Below are 25,516 nucleotides of genomic sequence, written 5' to 3'. Positions count from 1 at the left end.
CAGGGACAGGGATGTGATTATTCCCTTGTATAAGGCATTGGTCAGGCCACACCTTGAGTACTGTATACAGGTCTGGAGGCCTCATTTCAAGAAGGATGTAGAGCTGCTGGAACGAGTACAGAGAAGGGCAACAAGATTAGTGAATGGAACAAAGGGTTGCTCTTACGAAGAAAGGCTTCAGTTTTGCAAATTACAGATTCTGGAGACTAGGCATCGGCGAGGTGATCTGATAGAGGTGTATAAGGCTTTGAATGGCTTGAGCATGCTCAATGCCGATGGGATTCTTCCTCTTGCTCAGAATAATCACCTGAGAGGGCATAAATTCAAATTGAGGAAGGATGGATGTCGGATAGATGTGCGGAAATTTGCCTTTAGCCAGCGGGCAGTTGGTTTGTGGAATAGACTTCCATCACTTGTTGTTGAAGTTGATAGCCTAAACAAATTTAAGGCTCAGCTGGACAGCTGTATTTTGAACGAACGGAGGGGTGAAATGGGAGCAGTGGTTGTGTTTTTTTTTTTTTTTTTTGGCTGATGCTGAATAAGCTTGCTTTCTTGCATTATATGCCTCTACTAATGTTAATGCTAATATACAGGAATTTTGCATGGAAAAGGAGGTGATTATCCCTTAGGGAAGTGGAGAATAAAAGAGACCTTGGGGTAATTGTGCAGTCACATATGACTTGTCTGAGCAGTGTAGACAGGCTGCCAGATGATATACAGGAATTTTGCAAACAGGGATAAAGAGCTGATTATCCCCTTGTATAAAGCAATGGTCAGGCCACACCTTGAGTACTGCGTAGAGTACTGTTGGGGCATGGGCATGCTCCACTGAAAAACAGGGGGGTCATCTTCTCTATCGACCCCTTTGCTTCCTATTTCCACCTCCAGTCTTCTGCCTCCCCACCCAAAACTGTCATCTTACATAGCGATCAACCCAAAATTTAAGACACACCAAAATTTATGCCTGACCTTTTAGGCCTTACAGACTTTCAGTGTAAACCCCAAACGATGTTTAAAAGAACCTTAACTAACTAAACTACGCTCGTGACTTCTCCAATGTATTTTATTATATATATATATATATATTTTTTTTTTTTTTTTTTTAGGTCCTAGCCACTGAAATAGTAGTAGTAGTAGTAGTAGTGGCACATGATGCAAGAAAGCAAGTGTAGCAGCTTATGCAGCATCAGCCAAAAAAAAAAAAAAAAAAAAATCACACCATTCCCTCCAAATGCCTGTCCAGTTCCTCCTTAAATTTATTTAACCTATCAACTTCCACAACGACAGATGGAAGTTTGTTCCAGCAATTAACCACCCGCTGGCTAAAGGCAAATTTCTGCACATCTATTCTACATCTGTCCTTTCTTAATTTGAACTTATGTCCCCGTAGGTTTGTAATCTGAACAAGTGGAAGGATCCCATCAGAATTCAGCGTGCTCAACCCATTCAAGGCCTTATAGACCTCAATCAGATCACCGCGCAGGTGCCTAGTCTCCAGCCACTGCAATTTGCAGAACTTAAGCCTCTCTTGGTAAGAGTATCCCTTCATTCCCCTCACCAATCGTGTTGCTCTTCTCTGTACACTCTCAAGCAAATCTACATCCTTCCTAAAATGAGGCCTCCAGACCTGTACGCAATACTCAAGGCGTGGCCTGACCATTGCCTTATACAGAGGGACAATCACCTCCTTTTCCCTGCTAGCAAAATTCCTATATATCATTGACAAAACCCCATGACCTGCCCTAGCAGCCTGTCTGCATTGCTCAGAAAACTTCATATCTGACTGCACAATTACTCCCAGGTCTTTTTCATTTTCTACCACCTTAAGTGTAGTACCACACAGTTGGTACGTTTCTCTGGGGTTACTTCTACCCATATGCAGTACTTTGCATTTGTCAAGGTTGAACTTCAGTTGCCACTTCTTAGCCCATCTGCCCAATTTATCTAGATCCTGTTGCAGTAGCACACTGCCATTACTGTCATTAACAACCCTGCCAACCTTTGTGTCATCTGCAAACTTCGACATTAAGCCTGATATACCTTCATCAATATCATTGATAAATACACAAAACAACAGTGGACCCAACACCGAACCCTGTGGGACTCCACTAATAACATTAGTCCACGAAGAGCAGCACCCATTGATTACCACCCTCTGTCTTCTCCCACTTAACCATCCTTTTATCCATTGTAGCAACTTACCCTTAATACCATTCTGCTCCAATTTGTACAGTAGTCTTCCATGCGCAACAGTGTCAAAAGCTTTCCTGAAATCCAAGTATATGATATCAAAATTATTTTTTGCATCCAGTTCCTTTGTGACCACATCATAATAACCAATCAAATTTGTCAGACAAGACTTTCCCTTAACAAACCCATGCTGTGTTTGAATTATTGCTGCAGTCTTGTCTAGATGATCCTGCAATGCATCTTTAACCAGTGACTCCATTATTTTACCCGGAACAGAAGTTAAACTAACTTCTGTTAAATCTCAGGAAAGTAAGTGGCAGGACCCGCCAGAGTAAAACAGCCTCATTGGGTACACCCAACCAGCCTCCCCATGGCAGGGTGTGGAAACGTCAGGCCCCACTAGGGGCCTGGTAGCTAATAGGTCGGATGAACAAAAGGTACAACACACCACATAGCTCATGAACCATATATATTTTTTAAAAAAATCTCAGGCTTGCCCGAAACATAGAAAATACGCGGAGATGGGGGAAACCCCAGGAGCCGTTACAACCCCAACACACCTTACCTTACACCTTACACTGTGTAGAGGTCTGGAGGCCTCGTTTTAGGAAGGATGTTGAGTTGCTTGAGCATGTAAAGAGAAGGGAAACAAGATTGGTGAGGGGAAAGAAGGGGTCCTCTTACCAAGAAAGGCTTAAGTTCTGCAAATTGCAGCAGCTGGAGACTAGGCATCTGCAAGTGATCTGGTTGAGATGTATAAGGCCTTAAATGGGCCAACAAATCCTAAATACAGATTCTTGTTATGTTCCTATCATTTTCTATCAATTGTCTTAGTGCAAATACTCAGTCCTCTCTCTTCTGTCCTCTCTCAGTCCTCTCTCTAACTTCACCCTTATCATTTCTGATTTACTTAGTTAATTCCCCCGTTCCCCCCCAGTTCCAAGATATTTTAACAGAACATTTTTCCAACTTCTGGATACTTTTTGTTCCAATATTTCTCAAAATCTTTTCATGATTTTTCTTTATATCACATATATTTTTTCTGCAATTAGGATTTATTACTTTTATTTACCAAAAATTACTTATCATATTTTTTATTTTCTTCTACTGAATGAAAAACATATTACTGATGATAGCACACTACATTCCACCTTCCAGTTTAAGAAACCTTTCTCTGCACAAACAGCTTCAAGGTTTCAAATATTCACCACCAATGCTAAGCTCCAGATAATTATCCAATGTGTAAAAGAAAGCCTAGTTAATTCAACCCTTCTAAAACCCTAATGGGTAAAGGCAGGAGAGGTTCAGAGGCTATTAATGGATATTACTCTTCTAAGACTAATGTTATTAGTGGAGTCCAGAGTTCAGTGCCTGGTCTCTTACTGTTTTAAATATTTAATGTTATTGATGAAGGCATATCAAGGCTTTGTCTAAGTGTGCTTGTTTGTTGTTTGTTATTTGGTTTTTAGGAGCATTAGCAACTAAAACCATATTGCTCCGGGAATATGCAGTGGTCATTCCCTTGACCTTTCCGCACCCTCCATATTTGGTGGTGACGGGCTCGAACCCCGGGTCTAAGTCTAAGTGTGCAGAGGATATAAAGATTGGCAGTGTTGCTAATGACAGGAATCAAGGCATGCATTTCAACAAAGACCTGGATAAATAATTAGGTGAAGATGGGTTGAAAATTAATAATTTAAGTTTTACATTGATAAATACAAGCCACTGCATTTGGTTTGTTTGTTTGTTTGTTATTTGGTTTTTAGGAGCATTAGCAACTAAGGCCATATTGCTCGGGGAATATGCGGTGGTCATTCCCTGACCTTTCCGCATCCTTCGTATTTGGTGGTGACGGGCTCGAACCCCGGTCTAATCAAGAAGCGTGTGCTACGCACTGCTGCTCCTTCCCACCTGGCACTGCATTTGGGTAAAAGCCCAGAATAATACATTTCAGTAGTACCAAACTTAAGATTGTTTGTTTGTTGTTGTTTGTTATTTGGTTTTTAGGAGCATTAGCAACTAAGGCCATATTGCTCCGGGAATATGCGGTGGTCATTCCCTGACCTTTCCGCATCCTCCGTATTTGGTGGTGATGGGCTCGAACCCTGATCTAATCAAGAAGCGTGTGCTATGCACTGCTGCTGCTCCTTCCACCTGGCTACGGAGGCGCCTACTTAAGATTGTAGAGAACAAAAAGGGCCTACTCCAGTAATAATTGTACAGTCTAGCATGTTCTCTGAGCAGTGAAAAGAGGCTGCCAGGCCAGCCCATGTGCTTCTGCAAATGATATACAAGAATTTTGCCAGAACAGACAAGATCAGTTGGATTGGGTGTGAAAAGCAACAAGAATAGACTTTAGGGGGAACAAAAGGGTACTCTTATCAAGAAAGACTCCATCACTGAAAACTGCTGTATCTGAAAAGTAAGCACTTACAAGGAAATCTTATTGAAATGTTTAAGGCATAAATGGACTGTGTAAATTAAATGCGGATAGTATCCTTACTTTCTTGGATGTACACATATAGGGCATAAATTTAAATTAAAATGAAAAAAGGTAGTTGTGTGATATACGTACAAAGATTTACTTTCAGTGCAAGAATAACTCAGTGTTGAAACAAACTTCTATCTGGTTTTTGTCATGCCACTAGTGACACAAACTTAAAATTCCACAATCACTTCCTGCTAATGATTCCTGTACAGTCAGTCATACAATATCATCATGTTCATGAAAGATGTTCAGTTCCAGAACACACTTGCCTGTAATATTTTCTCTAAGTTGCTAATACATACAATAATCACCTACTTGATTTAAAAATTTGGTTCACTATCGTGAGTTTTCCTCCCACCTCCTCCAATCAATAAGGGAAAAATTTAAAGCACCTATAATAAGACATTCACCTGTGTTTGCAAATTCCATCTGCATGTAAAGACTGCCATCATAATCTTCACAATGTTTTGGTCTGTAATTTACTCCCACTCTCATTATACCTTTGCTTCCAACTAATTCACATTCTATACTGGCATATGACATTCTAAATTTGGGAAAGCTTTTGTCATAGTCAGGCTGCTTTTGATAAGAAGCATGACCACACCCAAGCCTTGTCCTTGACCCTTGCTTGTCCTTCCTAAATACATTATATACCATAGTGACCCTCATCATCCCCTATTTCTGGATGACAACATTTCTGTTAGCCCTATTATATCAGCATTAGTATCCTAACCAGGAATTCAAATTCACTAATTTCTATGTCGTTGTTGGAATGGGAGTTTGCTGGCACAAGGGCAACTAAAGCCAACCTGTACCTATCAGTAATTATGCAAATACAATTCAATTTTCCTTGGCATAAATGAATCTGATTTAAATGTGTCATCACATTAGCAGTATCTAGGAATATGACACAGACTCAGTTCTACTGACTCGTGCTGGATAAAAGGAATCTGAAATTTTCAAATCAAGTAGGTTGGTTGTGCTGGCAATGAAGAAAGATGTGTTTTACTGTTAATACAGAGTAAAAATGAGAAAAATACATGTGTATGTGTGGGGGGGGGGGCCTCCTCACCTGTCAACAAATGAAAGTGGACAAGACTGGTGTGCCCAATATATGTCCTTGTGACAACCTCTTCTTGTCTATTCAGCCAGAAGCTGAAAACACCAGTTCTGAAGTTTGATATATTTGCAAGAGCTTATGAGTTTCATCTTGCCATATTGATATCCAGTGGTCAACACACACCTGTTGAATAACGGGTATGCAATTCATATGGAACATGGTGGATGATGATGATAAAGTTGAGGGAATTTTTGGAAGCTTGATCTGCCTTCTCATTTCTCTGAATTATAGAAGGATAGTACCACAGCTTTTGCATTATGTGAGATTGAACAACTGTATTCTTGATTTCTTACAAAATAGGGTATGAGGAGAGGTATTTATGTTGTAAAGCAGATAATGCACTATATAAAACATCAGTATACATTATAATCTCTTGAATAAATAGCCACTTTGATTGTGTAAAGTTAAAGTTATTGTGTAAAGCATAAAAACTGCAACTATATGAAAGAGAAACTGAGACAATGCAAGCAGTTCAACAACCACTACAGCACTTACAGATACTGTATATCAGATTTCGATGCATCAGTATATATTTGAAGATGGTGCAAATTTCTCAATGCAAGAATTGCACATATCTTCCATATATTTTGGTTAAGCAGCACCTGTTTTCCTCATTGTTGGAAACAGTTATTGCATAACTGTTCAAATGTAGACCATTATGCTACACTCAATTTATTGACAATGCTAACGACATTACTATAGACACGGCTAAAACTAAATGTTACTGTATTAATTTACTAACTTGCCCACCCCTTGAAGTTATTTGCACTTCTTACACTAATAGAGCTTTCTTTTCATTAAATACCACAACCCTCATCACATATTGCCCATAATGGCTTTTTGCTGGAACAAAAACAAACTCACAAGAGACATATGTAAGCGTTACTTTGACTCTTTTCATCTATATTACCCTCATTCCTCTAACTGGCAGTCTCTCTGACCTTTTAAGGACTCCTGAATGATGAATGGCAAAGAATTATGGCAACACATCTGATAAAATTTGTGTAAATAACTCCATACTGTTATAAATCATACACCTTACTATCTTAAAAATATTAAGATGTAACTGTAAGTAGTTTAATTTTCTCAGGCTGCTGATGAGATCCCCATAATAGGAGTGTTAGAATTAGTAGTGGCAAATGATCCAAGCTTATATAGAAACAGCCAAGACAAAAATATATATCTGCCTCATTTGTCCTTCTAATAATTTGTCTAATTCTACCTCAAAGTTATTTAGACTACCCACTTCCACAACACCAGATGGAAATTTGTTCCAACAATTTATCACTCTTTGCAAATTCTTGCAAGTCTATTCTCTTCCCCCCCTTTTTATTTATATACCCCCCTTATGTGTGTTATCTGAAAAATAATAAGGATGCCATCAACATTCAGTTACTCAATCAATTTAAAGTCCTTCAATCAAGTCTCCTTGCAGATGCCTAGTTGCCAAGTGCTGCAATTTCAGAAGTCTTTCATAACCCTTTTGTGCTTTTGATTAATCTTGTTGCTTTTCTCTGGAACTATTCCAACAGATCTGCATCCTTCTTAAAATGTAGTTTCCAGAGCTTTAAGCAGTATTTAATGTGATAAACAACAGGGTAATCACTTCCATGTCCTTTCTGGCAAAATTCCTGTATATCATTGACAAAATCCAATAGTGTAGATGTCCCTAGATATCCTTAATTCTCCACTACCGTAAGTGTGGTACCAAACAACTGGTACACTATTCTGCTGTCCATATGCAGTACTTTGCTTAATCAATGTTAAACTTCAACTGCCACTTTTTGACCCACATATCCAATTTTTCTAAGTTGTTCTGCAGTAGTATGCCTTGATTCCTGTCATTCATCAGTCTGATAACCTTTTGTATCATCTGCAAACCAAGACATCAAGTTTAATATGCCTCCATTAACATTGTTAATAAATACAGAAAACACTAAGGAGCTCAAAAATAAATCCTAAGAGATACCACCAATAATATTAGTACAAGAAGAGAAATTCCCATTTATAACTACCCTCTGTCTTCTATTACTCAACCATCTCTTTATCCATAGCAGAAACTTGCCCCTATGACACACTGCTGCAATTTGCAGCAGTCTTTCATGTAAAACACTGTCAAAAGTTTTATTAAAATCTATGTATATGATGTCAAAATTATTTTTTTCCATCCAGTTCCTTTGTTGCTGCATCATGGCAGCTAATCAGATTGGTCTGACAAGATCTCCTCTTATCAAACCCACTTCCTGCAATTTCTGTATAACTGCATTCTTGTCAAGTGATCCTGCAGTACTTCTTCAAACACCGATCTGCTATTTTCCCTGGAACCAGAGTCAAGGTTATAGGTCTGTAGTCGCTCACTTTGCCATTGCAGAAGTGCTGTTTTATTCATTAAATTCCTTTTACTTCTATATAGGATATATTTATATAGTATAATACTATTTCTGAAAGTCCCTTCTCTCATGGTGGTTTTTGACATTCAGGATTTTGGGGTTTTATATGATGAAGCTGTGGTCCTTTTTGAGTGTGTGGAGTGCTGCATCACTTTGTTGGATATGTTCTTGCACACTTTTTTTACATAGATCACTGTACAGAGTAAAAAACATAAGGGTGAGTGTCCACGGAAAGGAAATTAAACGCACCAGAAACACCAAATAAAAAGAAAAGCAATACAAAAAATCTACAAAGGACACTTTATCATTTCTCTGTTTGATGCTTTTGTTAGCAATTACTATTTCTCTATTAGGTATTTTTGTTAATAATTAGTGCTGTCATTAATTCCCTTCTATATCCAATCAATGTAACATATGCCAGCATTTATGCATCAGTTCATACAGTGTTTCACCCAATTTTTATTTATTTATTTTTATTTTATCAGACCACTAATTAAGACTAATAAGCATTTTACTGAAAGCAGCTCATTGCATTGTGCCTAATTTACTATTTAAGTATCGTTCTTTCTCCAAGCACAACTATTATCCGCATCTCTGAACGCTACTGCTGTTATTACTCTATCTTCCGCTAAAGACCACCTAGTTTGAACAGGTTATCTTTATCAACAGCAGGCTTGCACTCCATAAATATTCTGTTCAGTGGATAGACATCATGGTGAGCTTAGCCTTTAAATACGAAGGTGGCATGAAAAGTTCTCAATCTCAGTATGAAAGGGTAGTGGTACAATGTTAAAAATTTCTGTATTTAATTTATAACACTTCAAATAGTAAGCCCCAAAGGTTTCATGCGGTTTCAATAGTCTTTTTCTAAGTACAAGTCCTAAAGTCAACAAAGTTGTATAAATGAAGAAAGATGGACAAAATCAATTACCATGCAACAATCCATATTTGGAAAAAAAAACAGGGACTAATGCCAAAGGCAATTCTTATGGTAACAACATTGGGAGAGGATACCTCTTCCCATTTAATGGTTAAGAAATGTGCAGCAGAATTTATATGAGTGAGGAAGAACCTAGAAGGTGACCAATGCTGTTGGAGAGCTGTAATGGCCATCACTCTAGAAATTGTTGACAGTATGCATGACCTGGTGATGAGTGATCAACAAGCAACAGTTCAGTACATTGCCAGCATCTTGGGCATCGCATCTGAACATGTGTACTACATATTAACAGAGGTTCTCACTATGAAAAATGTATCAGCATGATGGGTCGCAAAGTTGTTGACAGCAGATGAAAAATGCACAAGAGTTGTCAAGTCAAGTGAAAATTTGCTTCGTTTTTCAAGCATATCTGGCAAAATTTCTTGTAAAGTATGTGACCATAGAGGAGATGTGAGTCCATCACTTTCAGCCAGAAAGAAGGCAGCAGTCCAACAGTGGAAACACAGCTCTTCTCCTCTCCAAAGAAAGACAAGTCGATTCTTTCTGCTGGCAAGGTGATAGAGTGCTGTTAGTGGACTAACTTCAGCTAGTTGCTAGTGGACTAAAGACAAATAATGAGGAAAAACTCAGGAAAGGAGTCTTGTTCTACCAGGAAAATTTCCTCTGCTTACAGGTCTGCCACTGCCATGGCTGCACTCCACGAATACGACTTTAAAAGCTTGGACCATCCTCCATATTCACTAGATCTAAGCAGCATCAGACTTTCATCTATTTCCTAATTTGAAAAAAATACCTGACTCGCATCCATTTTCCCACAGTGACATCACTGCTGCAGTGAATGCATTCCTGGAGACCCAAGAGAAACTTTTTGTGGATGGAATCAATGAATTGTAGCACTTGTGGCATAAGTATAAAAATTCGAAATGTTTCAAAAGTCCCATGTATTTTTCAAATGCCTGGGACTTTTCAAATAAGCCTCATACTATTAATCAATTGCCCATAATAAATAATTTAGTATGTCTTTTTGCTCTAATCCATCAAAGGACTTATTTTCGAAACCACAAATCTATTTTGTTGTTTCCAGATTGCATTCCCTGTGTTCTTCTATTAAAGTTAAGCATTATTTTGCAGAAGGGTATTATTATAAGAGTGAATTATAATTCAGTCTTATATCTTTGAAGATATAATACAGAAGACAAAGAAAATACAGAGCAAGGAATATAAAGTGAAGAGCCTACTGGAAGCCCACAGCTTCAACTATAGAACAGAAGCATCCTGAAGGAAACTCCTTGGGTAAGAAAGTTAGAATAAGATGTAGTACTATGTTACGAAGTAATAACTTGTAATAAGTAAGCTATAACAATATAATATAAAATAACTAATAGGAAATTAATTAGATCTTGTAAAGTTTGTATATTAAATTATAATCATTGTTGAACCACTTCTTTTGCGAAATCCTGTAAATAATTGTTACTTGTTAACACTGTTGGTTGCATAAAATGGGTGAAAGCAAACATTTGCTGGAATAAACAGAATATAATAATAATAATAATAATAATAATTATAATAATAAGCAAAACACACAAGCTAAAACACTTAAGAATAACACAATAAAAGAGATGAAAGCAAAATAAAAAAAGCTGCTTTGTTATATCATAACAATCTCTGCAAGAGCAGATACTGGTGCACAGGTGCTAATCTTGTTAAGTGTTACAAGGATGCTGTTATTCTGGTATTCCAATAAAAGACACTGCAAATTCATCCTAGATCCATCATTATCCTAGTGTAATGATGAATCTAGGTTGATGAAGTAGTATTCAATATGGGTTACTATAGTAGACCACTGTCAAACAACAATACAATTGACTGATAATTCAATGTAGAACCTCCAATCAGCATTTCCGTTATGCAAGTAATGGACTATGGTAAATGAGAACTACTATACATGCAATTAACCTCAGAAGTGAACCATTTTCAAAAAAATAAAAATAAATCTACAAATGGTGCAAAAGAAATAATAATGAACTAAGGACAATGGGTAATTTTAAATTTACAGATATTGACTGTAACTTGTGGGTTGCTCACTCAGACAGCAAGGCTTTTGTGGATTTATTGAATGATTGTTTTCTACACCAGCATGTTACAGAGTCAACAAGAGAAAGCAATATTCTTGATCTGATTATCAGCAGCAACCCTTTTGCAAATAAAAGACCAGTAGGTGGAAGTTATCACAGTGTACTGATGTGGGATTTAGTTAAAGATGTCACTAGCAGCAAATATAAGGGGAGAGGGCTTTTGCTTGTGTAAAAATGACCACAGCAGTCTCAGACGGTTTTTAAATTCTATGTAGTGGGACCAACTGGTGAGGTCAGCAAACAGCAAATTCTAAATGAGAAGCATTCAGCGATGTAATCACAGAAGCTTTTAATATCACCTAAGATACACTGTTCAGGCTCAAGACCTAAATGGATGGTAGATGAACTGAAAAGACATGTGGCAGTGAATAAAAATGAATGTGATGCATATAAATTATCAGGTGATACAGATACAGTAGATATAAACTAGTCTGCAATTAAGTGACAAAGCAGGTTAGGCAAGCTAAAGCAGATTATGAGAAATCTCTGGCAAAGAAAAGCAGTAAAGACTTCATTGCTTGTGTAAACACTAGGAGGAAGATGGATGAATCATCACACTGGTCCACTGGGTGTGAATGAACTGTTGATGATCCTGCTCAGGTTGCAGAGAAACTGAATAAGTATTTTGTATCTAATTTCACACATATATAATTTTTTAGGGATGGGGATGCCAGAAGTGGATCAAATTCTGACAGAGAGCTAAATAACTTTGCAATAAGTGAGATGAAAGTTGAAGAGAAACTGTTAATTAGATGTTACAACAGCAAAATCTAAATGGGATGCATTCAAGGAAGTACATGTAGAAGCTACTAGGCATTTTATACCAACAAAGAGATACTGTTCAAGGCTAACAGAGAAACTGAAGTTAAATATAAAAAAAGGCAACTGGGGTGAATGGGATCTCTCCAATTATATTAAGGGATACAAGAAAAGATATAAGCAAAGCTTTAGGAATAATTATACAAGCATCCTTGGATTCAGGAGATGTCACTATGAACTTTAGATGTGTGAATGTATCCCAATTCACAAAGGGTGACAGGAGTAATTCCAGACCTATTAGCTTGACTTCAGTTTCAGAGAACATAACCCAGTCACTGGTTAGAGAAGTAGTGCAGAACTATCTAGACAGGAATGCTGTCAGGGGCAGCCTTGTCATACTATGATGCAGGAACAAAGGAATGAGATGCAAAAATATTTTTCACATCATATACCTTGATTTCAGAAATATTTTGTACATTGCTGCACAATAAATACTGCTATACAAATTGGAGCCATGTGTCATAAAATGCAAATTACTGCTAAGGATAAGGAAAACAGAGAGTTGTTATCAATGGGCACTGCTCTTCTGGGACAAATGTTTATTAGTGTAATCCTGCAGGGTTCAGTGCTAGGTCCACTGTTTTTTTTTTTTTTTTTTTTGTTTATTAATATTATTGATGAACGCATAGCAGGCTTAATGTCTAAATTATTATCTAAATGTCTAAAAAGTTGAACTAGCTAGCCAGCCAAGAGTTCTAATTTTAATTCTATAGTGAACCTCTGGAATGAATTGAATTATCAGATGTCCAAAAAACAGTGCTGAACTGATAATAGTGACCATTTCAACCAGTATGCTCAAATGAATATTTCTCCTGTGTTTCCTAAGTCCTTTAACTTTGAGTATCCAAATTAAATAAGGCTAATCTCATTGTATAAGGCAACTGTAAGACCACATTTGGAATGCAATGTTCAAGTTGGAGGCCAAACCTAAAATAGACATTTAGCTTTTTGAATGGGTCCAAAGATGGACAGTGTACTTTGTATTTGTACTTAGTCCATGGCTTCAGTGAAATGTTAGACTATAGTCCTTGGCAATATCAAGGTAATGTATTTATTTAAATACATTACGCTACTCTGCATGGTTTTTGATGTTTGTAAACTAATAGCTGTTTTTAACTCAGTTTTTTTATGCTGATTTCAGAAATGTTATTAGTTGTTTTCTATCACGTACCATTTGTTCACAAATCACTTAAGTTGATGTCACGAGTTGTATTATTGAATGTATTATGGTAGGAGTAAAAGCGGGGAATTTGTAAACTAAATCTTCAGATGTTAGCAACACTGCCTTCAGTCATCTGTTTCTTGACCTTGAGAGCCCCATGTAGCAATATTTATCAGTATGAGCTCAGAGTGTTTTTGAGGTTATTGTGTCAAACTTGTGCTGAAAAGTGAGTAAAATGTCACGCAAGTGTTTGTACAATCTGAACTTATTTTGTTATATTTGTGGAAGTTATGTAATCATCAAGTGAAGACAAAATATTACACAATTTGTAAAAAATGTGTATTGCACTCATTTTGGAATGAAACTCGGTGACCAAGATAAACAACGGGCTCCATATAAAGTTTGCCAGGCCTGCATTAAAGCATTAAGATTGTGGAAAAATGGTAAAAAGAAGGCTATGTCATTTGCAATTCCCATGATTTCTTGGGAGCTTACAAACCACTATGATGCCTGTTACTTTTGCTTAGTTGATGTAGAGAGACACAATGCAGAGAGTAAGAAGGGCACTATATATCCTAATATTCCATCTGCCATTAGACCAGTCCCACATGGAGATATTGCTGATTCCATGCCCTCCACTTATATTGGAGAATGTAGCAGCAGAGAAGGCTGAAAGGTGAAGCTCCTGAAGATGAAACTGAATTCCACGTGCTGGAGACATTGAGTCCAGGCCTCAACCATTTTCAAAGAATGAACTCAATGATCTTCTAAGAGATTTCAATTTACCAAAGGAATCTGCAGAACTCCTTGGTTCTAGATTCAAGTCAAAAAATCTAGCACATGGGATGTTTTTCTCATGTTACAGACACAAAGAACAACAAGTCCCTACTTTTCTGAGGATGACTCTATGGTATTTTTCAGTAAATAACTTTTGGTAATATAATGACTTAATGAACTATTTAGAAATTGGTTAGAATCCTACACAGTGGAGACTTTTTACTGACTAATCAAAGAGGAGTCTCAACGGTGTGTTGCTCCACAACTGAAATAAATATGGGTCAATTCCAGTAGCTCATTCTATGCATCTGAAAGACACATCACAACTTGAAGAAATCGTTGACAAATATTAAGTATGAAGAACATGGTTGGTTAGTCTGTGCTGACTTTAAAGTTTGTTGTTTGTTTGCTTGTTATTTGGTTTTTAGGAGCATTAGCAACTAAGGCCATATTGCTTTTATTATAAATAAAAGGCCATATTTTTTTAATTATAAAAAAAGTACTTCTTTCCAAAACACTTGATTCTTGTGAAGAATCTTATTCTTCAAATCAACAAATAATAAAAATAAAGAATGACAAGTTTTTGCTTGCATCAGGGAACCATAAACTGAAACCAGATTTCACCAGAAAATCCAAATAATCATATGTATTCAAAAAGTGTCCCTGGAGAACTCAGTTTGTGTGATATGAAAATGGAAAAAAAAAAAAAAAAAAAAAAAGATGGTATTAACATTTTCAGACAATGAATTTACACTTCATGCAAAATTTCAAAATCTGTGAAAAAAAGGAACGTCAAATTGACGGTTTGTCTAAAAGCTTATCTTCTTTTGGCTTCATATCTTTATCCTGGGATGAATTACATATTTGAGGATGTTATATAGCACAGGACCACAAACTGTCAGCCTAAATCATTCCTTTTGTTCACTGCTGGCTTGTGACAAACAAAATGAGCCAAGGAAGAAAAAACTTTATTAACACTGTTGGAATTTAAGTTGGGCCCATATTTAATTTTGCTTTTGATTTCAGAAGTTGCATTTTAATGTATTTTGCAAAGAAATAAAAAACAGAGGGGAAAAAAAAAAAGAGGGGAAGCATTGGGAGATCAAAATTGAGAGTAGGAGTGTGCTATAGGCCTAATGACTCTGATGAGTATAATAAGAAACTGTTCGGAGAAATAGAGTGGGCCAGTAAATCAGAGAGTCTTATAATGGGGGATTTTAATTTCCCAGATATTGACTGGAATTTGGGGGCTGGTCACTCACACAGTAGCAAGGCTTTTGTGGATTTATTGGATGATTGTTTTCTACATCAGCATGTTCGGGAGGCAACTAGAGGGAGTAATACTCTTGATTTGATTATCAGTAGTGATTCTTCATGCATTAAGAATCTGCAGATAAATGAACCACTTGGTGGCAGTGATCACAGTGTGTTGAAGTGGGAGTTACTCAAAGAGGTAACTACCATTAGGGGTAAAGGGAAGGGTTATTGCTTTCGTAAAGGCGACTACAATGGACTAAGACAGTATTTAAATTCTATACAGTGGGATCAACTGATGATATTGCCAACAGCAAATTCAAAATGGGAAGCATTCAAAGAACTTATCGTGGAAGCTACTAGGCTTTACATACCAACTAAGAAATATTGTTCAAGGTTTAGGCCTAAATGGTTGTCAGATGAACTAATGAGGCATATGGCAGAGAAGAAAAATGCATGGGATACATACAAATTAACACGTGACACGGACGCCTATGATAGATACAAGTTGATCTGTAACCAAGTTACAAAGGAGGTTAGGCAGGCGAAGGCAGATTACGAGAGATCCTTGGCAAGGGATGCGAAGAAAAACAGCAAAGAGTTCTTTACTTATGTAAACTCTAGAAGGAAGGGGATGAATCACATTGGTCCACTTGAGATCGATGGGTCAACTGTTGATGACCCTGCTCGGGTAGCTAACAAACTAAATGAATATTTTGCATCGACATTCACACATGAGGAGTTATTCAGCGAGGGGAATGCCAGAGGTGTATTCAACTCTAGCAGTAAGCTACAGAATCTTGTAATAACTGAGAGCAAAGTGGAGGAGAAATTGTTGAAGATAAACACAAGAAAGGCACCTGGGGTGGATGGGATCTATCCAGTTATATTAAAGGAGGCAGCAAAGGAGGTAAGCAAACCCTTAGCCATAATTATGAGAGCTTCCTTGGACTCAGGGGAGGTACCCATTGACTGGAGATGTGCAAATGTGACCCCAATTCACAAAGGGGGATCAAAGGCTGACACAAGTAATTATAGACCTGTGAGTTTAACTTCTGTTCCCGGAAAATTAATGGAGGCACTGGTGAAAGAAGCACTGCAGGATCATCTAGACAAGACTTCAGTTATAGCTAGGACACAGCATGGTTTTGTTAAGGGGAAGTCTTGCCTGACCAATTTGATTGGATACTATGATGCAGTCACAAAAGAACTGGATGCAGGGAATAACTTTGATATTATATACTTGGATCTTAGAAAGGCTTTTGATACTGTTGCACATGGAAGACTGCTGCACAAATTGGAGCAGTGTGGCATTGGAGGCAAGTTGCTGCTATGGATAAAGGGGTGGTTGAGGGGGAGAAGACAGAGAGTGGTAATCAATGGACACTGCTCATCGTGGACTAATGTTATTAGTGGAGTCCCTCAGGGTTCAGTATTGGGGCCTTTATTGTTTTCTGTATTTATAAATGATATTGATGATGGTATATCAGGCTTAATGTCCAAGTTTGCAGACGATACGAAGGTTGGCAGGGTTGTCAAGGACACTACTGACACTATGCTGCTGCAACAGGATTTGGAAAGGTTGAGCAGATGGGCTTCGAGGTGGCAAATGAAGTTTAACATTGACAAATGTAAAGTACTACATATGGGAAACAGCAACCCCAGAGCAACATATCAACTCTGTGGTACTACACTGACAGTGGTAGAGAATGAAAGGGACCTGGGGGTGGTTGTGCAGGCAGATATGAAGTTCTCTGAGCAGTGCAGACGAGCTGCAAGAGTAGCTCATGGTGTATTGTCAATGATATATAGGAATTTTTCTAGCAGGGATAAGGAGGTGATTATTCCCTTGTATAAGGCAATGGTCAGGCCACACCTAGAGTACTGTATACAGGCCTGGAGGCCTCATTTCAGGAAGGATGTAGAGCTGCTGGAACGAGTACAGAGAAGGGCAACTAGATTGGTGAATGGGACAAAGGGGTTCTCTTACGAAGAAAGGCTTAAGTTTTGCAAATTACAGTGTCTGGAAACTAGGCACCAGCGGGGTGATCTGATAGAGGTGTACAAAGCCTTGAATGGTTTGAGCATGCTCAATGCTGATGGGATTCTTCCTCTAGCTCAGAAAAATCACCTGAGAGGGCATAAATTCAAATTGAGGAAAGACAGATGTAGGATAGATGTGCGGAAATTTGCCTTTAGCCAGCGGGTGGTTGGTGGGTGGAACAGACTTCCATCCCTTGTCGTGGAAGTTGATAGCTTAAATAAGTTTAAGGCTCAGCTGGACAGGTATTTCGAACGAACAGAGGGGTGAAGTGGAAGTGGTTATTTTTATTTATTTATGTTACTTTTTTTTTTTTTTTTGGCTGATGCTGCATAAGCTTGCTTTCTTGCATCAAATGCCTCTACTAATGCTAATGCTAATGCTAATGCTAAAAAAAGGAATAATAATACGAAATAATAAAAATGATTGTAAAAAAATTAAAAAGCACTCTTGGTAAGAGAAAAAGAAATTTTAGCAGATAAAAGTGACCTCTGATTGGCTCTCCTCAAATTCCTTTCTAAAATGAAGAATTCAATGATAGAAACAATTTGTGCAATTCCAAGGTTGCTCTCTTCCTTCAACTACATAATTTTAAGGAAATTTTACTTCCAAGATGAACATTAATGGAGACAGAGCACTGGAGATATAAAAAAATCATTTTGTCACACCAAATATAATATCACTAATGTAAAATAAGGATCACAGTGTATTAGAAACACAACTGCAAATAACTGTGTTTCTAATACAACGTCAATTAATAATTTTTGCAGTAAATGACACTACTGCAATAGTTATTAATTGAAGCAAATGATAAATAACAGAACAATGTTGTAGACAATAAAACCAGGTAAACATAAAGGATGACTAGTAAGTATGGAACTTTCAGGCATGAATGTTCCAGACATATATATTAGAAATTTTTAAAAATGCACTAGATTATAGTAAAAACTGATTTCAGATGAGGGAAAAAGAAATGAAGAGAACATACCAAAAAAGAAGCCAATCATGAAAATCATGTACATTACTGGAAGTGAATCAAACTTAAAAACAATCTGAATGATGATGTACAGGAATGAACTATTAAAAATAAGAAACAAAAAGTTACTAACAATGAGATAATGGACCAAGGAAATGAAAAATGTGAATAAAATGCCTTGCAATGAATGCACAATTTGATTTTTGTTACAGATATTTTCTTTTCTGTTGTTTTGCAGTTAATGCATTTTTATTTTGCATACAATAGTTTTTATAACTATTTTATTATGCTTACATTACCTAGGCAACTATTGCTTGTTATCATCTCATACACATAAGAATCAATAAAGTATAATGATTATAATCTTGTAGTACAGATGTACTACAAGATTACAATCATTAGTGAAAAATATAAAGTATATAGGGTAAAAAACATAGCAAAGGTTAAGAAAGCCAACTAATGCATTTTCTCCCTGCATTCTCGGTAAACAGATGGTGTGCGTGTTATCGGTAGCAGCAGTACAAGTTGAGATATATTGATTGACATGTAGGAGTAACAGATGATATACTGATTGCTGCGTGAACACAACAGACAATAACATCATAGTGTTAAGTGATTGATTGCCTTTTTGATACGCATATATATAAAGAATCTTTCTTTTCCTATTATTTCCTAACCTAACCTTTAGGGTCAGGTTAGGAAATATATTATGAAAAATAAAGAAACTTTGGTAAAATTCAGAACAGGGTGTGTGCACCAGCGTAATAACATAACCTAGACTGCTTGAATCTGTCCCGAATTAGTGGCATAAACTAACGTAACCTTCTTTTCATTAGCCAAAAATGAAAGTCTATTAAAAAACCCACACTAAAAACAACCCATGCAATTAAAAAACATCAACAGTTTGGAGCACACACACCCTGTTCTGAATTTAGCCAAAACCGGTAAACGTTTTCCTTTTTTCCTAAACTAATCTTAAAGATTAGGTTAGGAAGCCTAACCTTAAAAACATAGAAAGAAATCAGTAATATGATTTTTTTAATAATGCAAACACTCGTGAACTCCAATAATCTGCTTTTAATAATGAGAAAAAAACTAATCATTACATCGTCTGTCATGCCTATGTGTCAATCAATACATCGTTCTCTACTTCTAATGCCACTACCAATAACACGCACAGTCTGTTTACTGAGAATGTAGGGAGAAACTGCAGTAGTGGCAAACCAGTTTGTCCGGTAAGTTTCCTCTGGTTATCCATAGCTCTCATGTTGGCTTTCTTCATCTTAGCCAAAACTATTAGTGTAAAGTATATAGTGTAAAAAAATAAAGTCCAACAATATTTTTTGGAATTTACTTCTGTGTTGACTGATGTGATTATTACACAGTCTCTCAGAGTAGACCAGAGTTCATCATGCTAGAGTATAAACAAATATATTAAGCACCACTAGGATTAATTAAAAAATGAAGTGTTGCCATTCGTAACTGTACATTACTGAACAAATGAAGCAAAAATGAAATATGAATGTCAATCATGGAATGTCATGTGACATGTATAATAAAAGAGGCTTTTTATTTTTTGTGAGGATATGCACTTAGTTTACATATGCATATTTATAAGACTGCTTGAAATTGTATGGGTAAGATTGCAGGTAAATAGAATATCCTAATATATGTGTTTTAGAATGAAATGTCAATAAAACATGCCTTTATTTCTATTCCACTTTACTTTCAAAATAACCACTCCCAAATTTTTACTCTAAAACACAGTCCAAAATAATATAAGGCTTTTTTTCTTTAACTTATAATAGAATGGATGGGATAAGATGAAGCCTGAAAAACTAACTACATGTAAAGCCGAACTCCTGTAGACCATCATCTCTCAGAAATACTCTTGGGGGAAAATAGTTTAAAAGAAATGAAAATGAAAGAATAAATAAAGAAGAAAAATTTGCTTAGTGAGAGTGAAATTCAAGTATAAATACATGAAGCCTGGGACTGTTCTAGTAACTTGTAGAAACCAAAAGAAATTAGAAATCATATCTGGATGGCAGTACACCAATGGAAATATCTGCAGAAAATAAATGCTGCAGAAAGTGAACATCTCTGTGATAAAAGGAATGAATATGAGAGAATTATGATAAATATGACCCTCTTCTGAACTGAGCCAAAGATTTTTAAAGAATTTCAGGGAAGGGATAGTATTCCCAGATGTGAGAAGTGTACAAGACAGCTGGCCCGATTAGAAATTTGTATAAGGTTGAGTAATGGTTTAAAAAGAAAACAATATTTAAAGAACAGAAAAGAAAGAATAACTTTATGGATGCTGAGTTGATTATAGCTGCAAATATACTTATGCCAAGATAGGTAAGGAGTTAAGGGTATTCAAGGTAGGGGCAAGTGATATTTCTCCCTACTTTGAAGACCCTTAATCCCTTACTCCTTATTTAATTAATAACAAAATTACTTTAAGATTAGTTATTGGAAATTATTTTTAACTGGAAATTATTTCCGCTACTGAGATATATATGATAGTTCAATTTTGGTATCTGATAGCAAAGAGTGAACCTATCACATATATGTACTCCTTCATAAAGGGGGCTGAGGTTGAAAACAAAGATGGTAATTTTTTTTTAGTTTTCAAACAGGCAGCTTTAAAGATATTCAAAAGTATACTGATACTGAATGATAAAGAACAGTGAAAACTAACTCTTTCAAAGAAGAACTACTTGACAACAAAGTGAGTAATTTGCCATTAACTAGTGGCAATTCACACAAAGCAATGTAACTATGAAATTGAATCGCGGCTTTCTTTTTTCCTCCCTCAAATTTGACAGAGGAACGGTTTCCATTTAGTAATGGAAGTGAAAGAGAGAAAAAAAAATCATAAAGAAAAATTGAATGGGGACTATATTTGTGAAAAGCATGCCTTAAAGCAAATGTTGTGTTCTTCCAGGCATTATGTGCTATACAGAAATTTCCTAAGTCAAGCAGTATAAATTCTCACCTTATCTCTAATGTTGATATCAGCTCCCCACGCCAACAGAAGCTTTACTATTTCCAAGTGTTTGTGTTCTGCTGCCCAGACTATAGCAGTCCACCCACCTTCATCCTGGGAAACAAAGTGTACTGTTATATCTGAACCATTTGACAGCTGAGAAACAGTTACACAGTTAAGCTTTGGATAATTCCCACTAATAAACAGTGTTTCATTTAAATAAATTGTGGAAATTAATGTGAACAATGGTTACCTATAATTGAAAACCAATGCAAAACTAGTATCCAAAATTATTCAGTTTCTTAACTTGCAATTGTTTTAATGACGAATTTTAGAGTTCATATAAAAAAAGAATAATAAGAATATTTAAAAATAAAGGAAATGGAACTGAAAGAATATAAAGAAAATCCTCAGAAAATGTATACATAGAATGTTATATAAAAATGAAAACAAAAAAGCAGATAAGTGCATTCCAATGAAAATACTTTCTGCATTGAGCCATTTTTAGCAGACCACAGAAAGAAACATCTTATAAGGTAAAAATCTTTTTATTCAAAACAATGATGTACTTGATGAATATTTTTCTATTAAATATTTGAAACTGTTTAATAAATAGGGAAATATCAACCCACACCTAAAATCCATGTAATCACATTATTTAACAAGTGTGTGCATGAACACACACATAATAGCTGTTACTATGTTGTGATGGCATAAATTGCTAACTAGTTTCATGTACAAAGAATTGGTGATATGAAATTCTTAATGACTGCAATAATTTTTCCTGTTTTCAAGTATGAAGCACAAAAAACAGTCTGAGAGTGTTTTTTTTTTTTTTTTATTACTGATTTTATTTGTTATGAGAGAAATCTCATAAATAAAATAAGGCCAACCAAATTTAATTAAGGAGAAAATAAGTGTGTAATTTCTTGACCTTTAGGCCATAGAAAATATCTAGTTTTTAATCCATCATTCTAATATAATTTTCTGTAATAGAAAAAAGTTCTTTTGAATGCTTTTTATTTTCCTTTTTTTATTTATTCTTTTTTAAAATAATGATTATTTTTTCCAAAAACTTATTGCAAATTATTTCTTTTTGCAGGAACTTCATATAAAAACACACTGTATGTGAAAGTAGATGACTTAAAACAAAGTTTCATAATAAAAGTTTTAAATTAGAATATAAATCCTTTATTGTACTATCAAATCACTAGTGGTTACACATGATTATGCTCAATGATATCTAGATTATATTACATGAAAATAATGTTCTATAGTTAAAAAACATTTATAAACACTCATTTTAAGGAGAGAATTTATACACAGCTCATACTCCTTCAAGGTTGAGATATATATATATATATCTCTTCTTATGTATACTGTATATATATATATATATATACAGTATACATAAGAAGAAAGAACAAAACAGAAGCTTATCAATGGTAGAACAAGCCACAAAGAACTATAAGTTCCTAGGAAATTAACGATGGTCACCATATAGTAAGCATATAAATAAATGTAATTCTAGCAGAAAGAGGAATGCTAATATCAATTATCAGTGATATGTGTACGAAAGTGTAAACTGGCAAGGTCTGTAAAACTGCATATTGAGAACATTCTAAAAAAATCAGCAGAATGTACATGTGAATTTTTCAAAAGTTACAGTGCTGGCTAACATCAGGAATGTCACCTTTATCTCACTGCCAGTATCATTTGCTGTATAGAAACATTGTCATAAAGACAGTTTTCCAATTTGATCCCTTACTGAAATTACTTAAAAAGGGAGTACTGAAACTAGTCTCTGAAATATGTGGATATTAATTTTCCTTAAAAGCAAATGCATTACTAAAACATGTATAGTTTAAGTAATCACCTCTATATTTACCTCACTCAAAATAAGCTTCTTTAGTCTGCTCCATGCTGAAAATTAACATAGCCAAGTTTTGTTTTCCCACCACTCCTGTTGCTAGTGCTGATGTCTGAGAGCATTACGCTTTCTTCATAAAGATATTCAGAGAGAGAGAGAGAGAGAGAGAAGCAGAAAACTTGACTACAGAGTATGGACTGAAGTTAAAGTATCAATTTAGGTTTACTGTAGATTATCTTAATGATAATATTTGTTTTCACTCTGAAGGAGAAAGTCCTACTTCCACATTAAGGGTGTTTTCTTTTAATCTCCATGAACAAGTGTTTTAAATCCTTTGATTTTTATCAGAAATAAAGTTGCATAATCATAGCATTTAGGAAATATCAAAGCATTAAATGCAAAGGCAACTACAGAGGTCATTTGGCTTCATATAAAGGATTACTTTATGGATATTCAGCTTTTTGGAAATTATTTCATGTGGTCATGGAGAAAAATTTCCTTTCTAATTTTTATCCAAGAGAGTGTACAAGGTAAGATCACCCCATATTGAATTATCTTAGAGAAGAATATTTTCTTTTAACACTGGAAAAATTAAGAACAATTAATTTTGCTAGTGGCCAACCTAAAAAGTTTGGAACTCTAATTGAAAGCAGATGCCATTTAAATGTAAGAAATGAAAGTAGATGCCATTTAAATGTAAGAAATGAAAGTAGATGCCATTTAAATGTAAAGAATTAGGAAGACCAGAGAAAACTTTAATGTGCAACAAGTGTTTATTTTCTGCACAAAAGAAAAAACTATTCCAATGATTCATATACACTATTAATATATTATTTAAGCTCCATTTATATTGTCATACCTATTTGCTTTAAGCACATTTAAAAAAGTACTAATTTTAAGATGGTGACCAGCTTAGCACTGTTGTATCCAGATATCATCATGGGGGGGGGGGGGGGGGGGGGGGGGCATGATGACCAGACGACTAGGTTTTTGAGTGTTTTTTTTTTTTTTTTTGGTTATACCTAGGAACACTTATACGCATGGTTAAGGGGCATATGTCTCTCCCCTGCAGTATTAGTAAAATACCTACTTGTGAGAAACAATGTTAACTTGTAAATTTTCAAAACCTGTTCTTTGATCAATATAATTTATTTATTTATTTTATTTTATTTTAAAATGGCTTATGTATTCTTCAATCAAATTTCATTTTTCAACTACGTTCATTCGGGCCAATAATTGAAACTTCACATTTCAGATCTGTGCTGTTTTTGGGAATTCCTTTTCAGTCACTTGGGAATAGCTAAAACATAATTTAGACAAATACTTGAATTATTTTGTGATTCAAGGGTGCCATCATTTGTAAGAACCTGTGTATTTGATTATAACTGTTCTTCAAACGACTGCTGCTCTCTTCCCACGTATCTTATGATTTACTTTGTTTCATGAGAAGAGAGCCAGCAATCCACAAGATTTTAATACTGTGGATGCAATTGGTAAGGATTTAAATTTAGTTGAACACAGCACACAGATAGTCTACACACAGACTACAATAGCACAGTCACCGCACACAAGCCCATGATAACCCCTGTCAATTTATAACATCAATCCTGGTGTTTGTGACAGGAACGATGTTATAGAGGGTATAATTCATCTTAAATTTTTTCAATTTGACAGTAACGTTTAAGTCCAGTACATATGTGGTTAATGAAGTTTTGATCAGAACAGATCACGGCAATATTCTGTAGCAGTGGATTCATGATGCAGTTGCAAATGTACTGGTGTGGACTGGGCCACTGGCTGTTATTCCTATCAGCAGGAACAGCCATATTCTGCATGTCTGTATATTCTGCACTGTAAAAATTATTCAGAACAAGGCCCTTTCTATAATTTAAATTGTACTACAATGAAACCTCTCTAAAGCAGAGAAATATGAACTGTTTTCTAACCTGGCTAGATATTTTCTCCCAGTCAGCAATGCTATGAGAAATTATTAAAATGCCAAACAAAACTGGGGATAATTTGTTATATTTCAAGCTTCCATGTGCACTTGTCAGTTCCCAACCAATGACCACTATACATCATCATAATACATCAGGTAAGTTCTCAAACTGAAAAACTGATGCTGCAAAACACCTACTGCTTCGTCTGTTTCTTTATCTTCAATATTCTTCTTTCTTTATCTTCAATGATACTGAGAAGTACCAAAAAATTGTCCACAAAAAAGTTCAAATGTGAAAGCAATGTACTGTGCTACTTGATGAAATTTGTGTTACCTTGCCATTTATAGAATATTTTTGAATGAGAACATGTGCACCATGCAGTAATGAAGTACTTTCTCACTGAATAAAAGAACAGAAAC

At 35.7% G+C, this 25,516-nt stretch overlaps 1 protein-coding gene across 4 annotated transcripts in view; it reads right to left on the bottom strand.

Annotated features, from left to right (window-relative positions):
- The window catches only part of LOC150080867 (histone-lysine N-methyltransferase EHMT2-like), a 558,915-nt gene that overhangs the window by 255,502 nt on the left and 277,897 nt on the right, over positions 1-25,516 (bottom strand). For 3 of the 4 annotated variants that reach the window (XM_090381697.1, XM_090381694.1, XM_090381695.1), the window contains one exon: positions 21,297-21,401. The exons of the other annotated variant lie outside the window; for it this stretch is intronic. In XM_090381697.1, the coding sequence (XP_090237823.1) occupies positions 21,297-21,401 (105 nt within the window). The remainder of the gene's footprint in view (positions 1-21,296; positions 21,402-25,516) is intronic. 4 annotated transcript variants of the gene reach the window in all.

This window comes from Mastigoproctus giganteus, chromosome 9 (genome assembly GCF_048544385.1).
Source record: "Mastigoproctus giganteus isolate SK-2022 chromosome 9, ASM4854438v1, whole genome shotgun sequence".
Classification (NCBI taxonomy): Eukaryota; Metazoa; Arthropoda; class Arachnida; order Uropygi; family Thelyphonidae; genus Mastigoproctus; species Mastigoproctus giganteus.
Note: the sequence above shows the minus strand (reverse complement) of the source record. Positions and strands in the feature narration are given on the sequence as shown.